The sequence below is a fragment of the Orycteropus afer genome, unplaced genomic scaffold, assembly GCF_000298275.1.
Source record: "Orycteropus afer afer isolate SDZICR_OR568_19922 unplaced genomic scaffold, OryAfe1.0 scaffold00170, whole genome shotgun sequence".
NCBI classification, from domain to species: Eukaryota; Metazoa; Chordata; class Mammalia; order Tubulidentata; family Orycteropodidae; genus Orycteropus; species Orycteropus afer.
Window position 1 is genome coordinate 2120924 of NW_006921757.1, and position 9572 is coordinate 2130495.

Genomic DNA, 9572 nt, shown 5'->3' on the forward strand with positions numbered 1-9572 from the left:
TGTTTCCATGAGCATATCGGATGACTGTATCCTTGTTCGAGAGATAATGCTTAATTTATACAAAATGAAGGCATAATGCTTGGCTGACCCTATGAATAAATAAAATATGCAACAGGAAAGATTTAGAGCATCCTTGAAAGGCAGTCTGCCTTTCCAGTGGTCTTGACAGTGACTGAGACTCTAACATTTACCATTGTTCTTTTGGAGTACAGCATTATTTCTAGGTGGTCTCCCTTCAATGAGGTGGTTACTTAGGCAGGTTGACACTTTAGACCATTACCCTTGAATGTTCAAGATTACATTAGCACTTATTAGTTATTGAATTAGTGAGAATGGGCATGTAGGACAGATAAATTTTGAGGAGGGTAGAAGCCAGGAACATTGATTCATGCTAGGCCAGAGAGAATATTAGAAACATTTGAGCTGGGCTCTTAATGTTCAGGATACCAGATGAGGTCATTTGCCACTGCTGTGGGAGATGGAGAGGAAAGGGGGAAGTAGTGAGGATGGTACCCACACATGGCTTTCCTGTACACAGCCCTGCCTAAAGCTTGGGTCCTGGAAGAGGGGGCTGGAGGTTATTGTCCATTGAGCCTCCTCAACTTTTGCCATGAGGTGAACAGGATGAATGGCCTTATTTCTGGACTACTGACCCTCTCCCATTTGTTCTATGCATTTAGGTTATTTATTTCACGCAACCATCCCAACAAAGCACTTGCCTTGATTTGGTTTTGATTTTGAAAGAATATTCAAAGAATACTTTTCTTCTTTAAAATAGGGTTTGATCGATACTTTAGAAGCCGTACTCTTGCCAATAATCGAAGAAATGTTTGGTTCGCGGAATTTTGGGAGGAGAATTTTGGATGCAAGTTAGGATCCCATGGAAAAAGGAACAGTCATATAAAGAAGTGCACAGGTAGCCACTTTAATGTTTCTTTGATGATTTTGTTTTGTCCTTACTGAAGGTTTTCTATAGATGGATAATGATAAGGGTATCTTCTATTTCCTTTGTTTCTCTTGTTATATATAGTTTCTCAGCAGGGATGAGTATACACTAGTCATTCAACAATGTGGGGATTGTTCATTGGTTCTTATAGTTGATCAATAAGTATTCACTGAACACATGCTGTGTGCCCAGCCCTGGGTATTTCAGTTCTATTAGACAAGCACTTATGGAGTATCTACTATGGGCAAAGCATTTTGTTAGCTTTGGTGGAATATATACAAATCAGTAGACATGATACTGCTCTCAAGGAGCTCAAAATGTAGTCAGCTTGATGAGTCATATGGCACATGGCTATAAGAGTGTTTTCAACTATTTCAATCTATGTCCTTTACAATGCTATTATTGTCCACATCCTGTAGAGCTCCAGCAGCTGTGATTTTTGGATGTTTTACCTTCTCTAGCATGTGTTTAAAAATAACAGTGATGCTGAAGGTGCATTTTTTGAAAGAAAGACTAAAACTGTCCATATTTGCAGATAAAATACTTGAGTATATAAAACACAGAATTCTTTAAAAAATGACTTAAAATTAAGTGGGAAATTTAGTGAGGTCACCAGATACAATGTTAATATAAAATCAGTTATAATTTTAACAAATAAATTTCAACAAATGGTACATGAATCCTCTATATTATAAAACTTGAATATGCATTTTATAATCATGCTCATCCCTCCTTCAATATGCCTTTCTTTCCCCTGATGTCACTTCCTTTTGAAATAGCTGTTCAAATTAAAGATGTAATCTAATAAATGCTCTAACAGACATACATGCAGAGGAGGGAATGTGAAAATGGATGGATTCCTCACATTGCTGAGGAATCTGACTTTACCCTTACTGTGTGCCAGGCACCTTTCCAGGTGGTGGGATGGGTAAAGAGAGACAAGGTGCATGCTCACGGGAATTACACCTGAATGCGGGAAAGATAGACATTAAGGAAACATGTAAGTGAACATATGCTTGCATAGGCTGAGAAGAGCTTAAGAGAAATGTAACAAAGTGAATGTGAGTGTGGCCAGAATGGTACTGAGAAGGAGGGCAGCAGTTGGAGTGGGCGGTCAGAGAACACTGCACCAAAGAGAAGACATCTGAGGTGAGGCCTGAATGACAAGAGGTTGTCAGCTTTATGAAGATATGAAGGCAGCACATTCCAGGACCTATGGCAAGAATAAGCCTCTTTGGCTTATGGTATAGAAACAAAGCTTCAGGTAGCTTGAGAGTAGTGAGTGGGAGGGAGGGTAATGGTAGGTGAGGTTAAAGAAATAGAATGGGGCCAGGTCAAGAAGGCCTTGAAGGGCCTTCTAGGAGTTCAGAGCTGAGGATGTTGGGCTTTATCTTACCTGTAGAACTTACCTTCCAGGGAATTGCTCAAAATATGTTTCACAAAGATTGTTCTGCAGAAATGTAAGGAGGATTGGGGTTCGGAGAAGAGAAAGGAGGCAGGTCAGTCAAGAGTCATTTAGTGGCCCTGGTGATCAGCAGTCCTGGCCTAAATAAAGACAAGAGAGAGAGAGAGGTTAGAAGACACAGAGGATAGAACTTCTCTAGAGTAAGTAGCATTTACGATACAAGGCAAGTGATTAATGCACAGGAAGGAAGGAAGTGATGGAGGATCTGCAACGTAAGGGTCCACCAGGGAGGTCCAGGAAAATGGTGATGTAATTAATTAGAAGAAGACAGACTGCATGGTAGATTTTTGAGAACTAAATTGGGTTTGATTCTGAGATAGTCCCATGGAACTGTCCAGCAGGTGGTAGCATAAGGATCGGAGACCCCACAGAGAGTTCAGCACCAAAATTACAGTTTAGAGAATCACAGAACGGAGACATTGCAGGGAAATACAAAGACACAGGAAAAATTGCCAGAGAAGATTGAGATGTGATGAGGAATAGTGACTGACAACTCAAAGGGGTGAGCCGGGGAAGGGGACCAAGAGTGGTGGGTCTGGGCGATGGGATGAATGACACTGTCTCTATCTCTTCTGGACACTAAAGCTATGCACAGAGTTTCAGTGCTGCAGAGAGGTGAGGTAGAGGGATAAAAAGCTTGATGTTGTTGTTAGCTGGCATGGAGTCTCTTCCAGCTCATGGTGACCTTATGTCTAACAGACTGGAAGGTTGCCCAGTGCTGCGCCATCTCCAATATCTTTGATGTCGGAACCCACTGTTGAGGCTATCACCTCAGTCCATTTCATAGACGATTTCCTTATTTCCACTGACCCTGTAGTTGAGTAAGCATAATGACCTTTTCTAGCAACTGGTCTTTCTTAATGATGTATTCAAAGTAAGCAAGCTGAAGTCTTGCCATCCTTGCTTTTAAGAAGCATTCCTGTTATAAAGCTGTGAAGGGTTGAGGGAGAAACGTAATAGAGGAAATAATGCTTTTTCAAGAAGTTAGGTAAACAAAGAAGGCAAGTGTGGTGGGAGACTTTGAGAAACTAGCAGAGCTGGAATAGGGTCCTTAGAATCCACATGTTAAAACATGCTTTCAGTTAAGAAAGATAGACCAAGTTGAGAAAGAGAGATTAAATGTGGAGTGGAAACTAGGTGGAAATTTTAAGGTGAGCATTAAGAGGGTAATGTAATCTGTAGATAATGTACTTTAATTGGGGGAAGACACAAAAACACATACAGAATTAGTGAAAAATATCATAATTAAATGCTAAATGTTGTTGTTGTTATGTGCCATCAATTCGGACCTGACTCATAGCAGCCCTTCCTTGGGTTTCCAAGGTGGTATCACTACAAAAGTAGATTGCCCAACCTTCCTCCCGAGGAGTGCCTGGTGGGTTTGAACCACCAGCCTTCTGGTTAGCAGTCAAGTGCCTTAGGCACTATGCTACCAGAGCTCCCAAATGCTAAGTACAGGTGTATATTGAAGGAAGTTCAGAAACTATATACTTTCAAGTTGGAAAACTCAAAGCATCATGGAAATGGGTAATGTTTGATAACATGGAAGATTTGGGACAGAGTATTCTGAGATGGAAGATGTGAGCTATCAGGGCAAAAGTGTAGAGTAAGTCAGTAATGACTTGGAAGTGTGTACAAAATGAGAGAAGACGAGACGTGGTAGAATGATGGGACCCATGAGGAGCTGGCTTGTAGAAGCATTTGACAATGGAGTTTGAATCCACAGTATTTTATGTATTTTTTATTCATATACATCTTACCCTGTGCTCAGTTCTGAGTTCTGAATGTTACTGTTTGGTACCCCTGTTGTTGTTTAGACTATATTAGCCCAAATCTACCAGCTAATGAAATAGATGAACTCAGCTTTTGTTTTGTTTTCTTTTTTTTTTAAAATAATGCAACTAGTAGGAAATTGGTTATTAACTAATCATATAACTATGATAGGGTTTTTTTGGCATGATTAGTTTCTCTAAACTCATGTTCTCCAACTGATTTGATGTATGTAGGTACCCCTTGTTTTCTGTTGATGGAAGTCATTTTGGACACCTACTCTGTCATAAATGCTGAAGTTTGTGGTAGAAGCCAGCCTACTTCTGTTATAAATGCTGAAACTGTTTGGGGTAGAAGCCAGCTGATGGCATGTCTGCTACAGAGTCCTTTGATTTATTTGGGTGTTGCTAAAATCCTACCAGTCTGTCCAATTAGAACTATTTCTAGTGCAATGTAAATTGTGTTTACTTCAAGGGCTAGGGCAAAGGCACCCTTAGGGGATTGGGTCAGTAAACAGATTTTTGCGCAGGTTCTATTGGGCGATTCTGAAATAACTTGCTTCTGGGTAGAAATGTGTGACCAAAAGAAAGAATGAAATATTATTACTTAATTATTTAAAACAGTAACACGTGAACGTTTCTGGAAAGCCAGAAAAGATATTTGTGCCAGATTAACATTGCATCTAGTTTTCATTCTTGTTCTGCAAGAAGAAAGATGACCCTGCATTTTAGTGGTCAAGATGTGCTTAACAGTAAAAATTTACAGGCCATTCATTAATAGAGGTGTTTGGGGTTTGAAATATTTATAGTTCCCTAAAAGAGACCGTGAACAGATGTGCATATTTCAAAATATAGCCTTCAGGAGTTCATGTTTTAACCATGTATAATGAGGCAAAACTCCTTTTTTTCTACATTCAGAGCGTCCTTTGCAGTTTATTTGTTTCGAGTAAAATTTTACATTAAGCAATGTTCATCCATAATGGTAATTATTTGCCTCCGTTGGGGGCAATATCGGCAATGTATTTACATGGATAAGAGACCGGGTCCCAGCAGGAGAAGAAGTCTGTCCTATCAATTTTCTGAAGATAGAGATCTTCAAGCAGAGAGGAGCATCCTCTTCCTAAAATTACCTGGACACATACGGTTTTCTGAGATGATTTTCCCCCTAGAATCCCAGGAAAGCTTTCACAAAGATGTGATATTACTGCTCACTTTGATATGCTGGCCACCTTCCAAGTGAGGTAATTCCTACCATCCACTTAGCTATTTACGTGGTTATTATTGCTTCTGAGAGCTGCTGAGTTCTGAAAGTGACTACTACTTAATCCTACTTAAAATTCCCTTTGTCTTCCTGGAGAAGAAAGAAGATTCTTTTATGCTTGTTATCAGTGGTGATGGGTGTTATTTTATAGACATTTGCCTGACCTCTGCCTCCCTCCCTCATTCTGCTCCCATCCTTAATGCTTTCCTACTCTCCACAACGCAGACACCCACAGACTCCCTGGAGGCTTGTGAATCTTCAGGGCACTCCGGTCTTCACACATTTTCCACACACCTATTTACCTTCTCGGTTCTCTACCTCAGCTCCTAGCCCACTGTTACTCTTCACCACCTCACTTTCCTTTTCTTTCTTATGTTGGACCAGCCTGATACCTGATATTGCTTACTCCAGCAAGTCTCACAGGCAGTGGACAGTTTTTCTTCACAGGCCTTCTTTGACATTTTTGGTTTTTCTTTTAACTTTTTTTATTGTGATCTGGGTGAAATTTTACAGAGGAGATTCATTTAGCATTCAACAGCTCATACATGTTTTGTTTTGTGACATTGCTTACAACCCCCACAATGTAACAGCTCTCTTCCCATTACTTGCCTGTGGTTACCTTTTCCCTGTGTCCTTTCCAACTAGGCCTTCCTGCCTCTCAAGCTTTCTCCCTGAGCAAATGCTGCCCTTCGGATCTCCCATGGTTGATTGTTCCAAGGAGTGCATCTCCCTGGTATAGTTGTTCAACTTGTAGGCCTGTCTATCTTTTGGATGAGAGTTAAGCCACAGGAGTGAGTTCAGTTCCAGGCCTGAAGGGGGACTAGGGGTGATAGACTTGGGAATTTCACCAGTCTCCATCTGACCAGTATGCTTGGTCATTTTTATGCTTTTTAATTTTGTTCCATGCTTTCTCCCACTCTATTCAGGATTTCCAATTTTGATTCCTTTGAATTTCAGTGGCTGCCATTTCTGATTTCTTGTCTTGTACTGTGAGGGCCTGATGGTGAATATTCCAGGGACCTGAGTGTGTGCTGTGTGTTGTGAGCCGCTTATCAAAGGCAGGCTCCCTCCCAGCTCACATAGTGGCTTTGCCTTCATCCCTCCATCAAGAATTTAAGTGTTGCTGTTGCTGTCAACTGCTGTCCAGTCAGTCGGCCTAGGCTCATGGTGGCCCGTGCACAAGTGAATGAGACATTGGGTCCTGACAGTAGTGGATTGGGGGAAGGGGGGAAAGGGAAGGGAGTCTACATTGTCTGCTCCAGGAGAGGAGACAGGCTACACTCAGAGTTTCAGAGCTGCAGAGAGGTACAACTGAAGGACAAAAAGCATGAAGGGTCTCAAGTGAGGGATTGGGAGAGAACCACGATAGAAGAAGTAGAGGAAAGAATGCTTAGAGAAAATGATTTTCCAAGAATTTGGCAGAGAAAGAAAGCAACTGTATGAAAGGGTTCTTGCCATATAGTGGGATAGTGACTTTTATGACCTGCTGGGGATCCGACAATGTTTTGTTGGAATTCACTGGGCTTTCTTTGGCTGATTTTTGGAAGTAGATCATCAGGTCTTTCTTCCTAGTCCATTTGAGTCTGGAAGCTCCACTGTAACCTGTTCTACATCCTAGCAGCACAGCTACTACTACAGATAGATGGGTGGTGGCTGCACATAAGGGACATTGGTCAGGAATTGAACCTAGACCTCCCCGATAGGAAGGAAAAATTGTACAGATGAGCAACGAAAGCCTGTTGAATTGTAAAAAGCTCTGTCCTTAGCAAACAACATCCCCTGACCAACCCACTCAATCCAATGGGTTCCATGTACCATCTTAAAACTTTCCTTTGCCTCATTCATTCACTAATTTATTCACTTTTTTAAAAAATTCATTTTGGATAGCCCAACATGTATCCAGCAATGTGATGCAGATGTACAGACAAAAGTATATGCCTTTCCCTTGAAGGAGCTCACACAGACATCCACACTGTCATCTTGAGTTGTAGGTGCTTTCCTTCCTGTTGGATTTTAATTCTCAGCCAGGAGGCCTGGGCATTGCTGCTTAGCCTGCATACTGCTGACACTCAGATGCTAAATGGTGGTGAGCATATGCTACTTGAAATGGCCTATTGATTCTTATTTATTATGATAGAAATAGCAGTAATGGAAAAAGCAATGCACAAATATGTTTCTTCTCACAAACAAGCAATTCTGTCAGTGAACTAAATAGCAGGCTCAATGATTAGCTCTCTGAAAGGCCTGCTTGTTTATTTTCTACTGTCAGAGTCACTAGGTAACCTTTCAGGTATAGCTGTCACTCAACAGACCTGGGTGTGCTTTGCGAGGCTCTGAAAGGCGGAAGCTTTGCCCCATCGACCTAGGACTCATGGAGCAGCTAGGAGTCCATTGGGTAGTTGACGATGGGGATGGAGTTACACAATTTGATTTGGTGATTTGGAAGGAAGGGAAATCGAGATAATCTTACTTGAGTTAAAATAAGTTCTGCTATCCCTACTTGTTTCTTGCTTAGAATAAAACTGTCAGGGAGAAGGTCTTTACATTAACACCATGTGGTAGCTGTTAGCCCATATGCTTCTGTTCTTAGCCAGTAAAATAGCAAAACCCCCGGGATGACTTACTGATGTCCTTTCTGAGATTCCATCTTGGATTTCAACACTCAAAAACCCATTGCTGTCGAGTTGATTCTGACTCATAATGACCCTAGAGGACAGAGCAGAACTGCCCCATAGGGGTTCCAAGCTGTCAATCTTTATGGAAGCAGACTGTCTCATCTTTCTCCCACAGAGCAATAGCTAGTGGGTTTGAACCACTGACCTTGTGGTTAGCGGCCAAATACTTTAACCACTATGCCACTAGAGCTCCTTGAATTTCAAAAGACACATCTAAAATGATGGGACAGACATTGATTTCAGACAGATTTGATTTCAGAATTTCAGAACTGGATGTAAAATAAGATTGTTCTCTCATTTCTAGACAATGAAATTGGAACTCAGAGAAGTTAAGTGAATCTCTGAAAAGACACAGTTAGACTGAGAACTACAGGTAGAATTTAGTCTCTTATTTAAATTTTCACTTGACATATATATCCTCAATTTATTTTATTATTTACTTATTTTGGAATTTTAACCAGATAGTAGCAAAGTATTTTTCATTTATTTATGCTCCTGATGATACCTTATGTTTAGCAGCAATGCACTATGGAATATTTAAAATTCACTATCAATAAAGTAAAGTAAACTTAAATATTGGTTGTTGTTTAATCCTATAAAAATCTACTGCTGACAAGTCGATTTTGACTCATAGCAACCCCTATTGGGTTTCCAAGACTGTAAATCTTTATGGAAGTGGCCTGCTTCATTTTCTTCCCATGGAGCAGCTGGTGGTTTTAAACCACCTATGTTTTGGTTAGCAGCCCAATACTTTAACAACTGTACCACCAGAGCTCCTTATTTAATCCTATAAACCAAGAAAACCAAACCCACTGCCATGGAGTCAGATCTGTCTCATAGCAACCCTTCCTTGGGTTTCCGAGGCAGTATCGCTACAGAAATAGATTGCCCAACCTTCCTTCCAAGGAGTGGCTGGTGAGTTTGAACCACCAGCCTCTGGTTAGCAATCAAATGGCTTAGGCACTATGCTACCAGAACCTAGTAAATATTTTAATATTCTTCATATTGATTTTCAATGATATGTAGTATTTATGAGTGGATCTTGAATAGGCTAAAACTTTTCATGCAGTTCCTTGGCCTCCCTGCCATTTATAAGAAAAGACCTAGAACTATGTTAAGAAAAAAAAAAAAAAAAAAAGAACTACTAACTGTAAGTTAAATCTAAGTCCAGTAGTACTGATTTATAGCAAGTCACTTTTCTAAATTACAGTGACTTTGCACATTTACTCATTTACTTAAAAAAAGCCAATGCACCTATTTTAAAGCAGTGTGAGAAGCCTGTGATATATAACAACGTTTATGGATCCTTAGTGTGCACACAAATCACAACACTTTGTTAAAATGGAGATTTTGATTTTTTAGGTCTGAGTGGAGCATTCTGCATTTTTGACCAGTTCCCAGGTCATGTGGATGCTGATAGTCTCTGGGTCATACTTTGTTGATGTTAAGTGCCGTC

The 9572-nt window shown here is 40.5% G+C and overlaps 1 protein-coding gene across 1 annotated transcript in view; it reads left to right on the forward strand.

Moving 5' to 3' along the window:
* The window catches only part of GRM8 (glutamate metabotropic receptor 8), a 1151282-nt gene that overhangs the window by 488775 nt on the left and 652935 nt on the right, over positions 1–9572 (forward strand). Inside the window, exon 5 of the mRNA XM_007946744.2 lies at positions 779–916. Within this exon, the coding sequence (XP_007944935.2) occupies positions 779–916 (138 nt within the window). The remainder of the gene's footprint in view (positions 1–778; positions 917–9572) is intronic.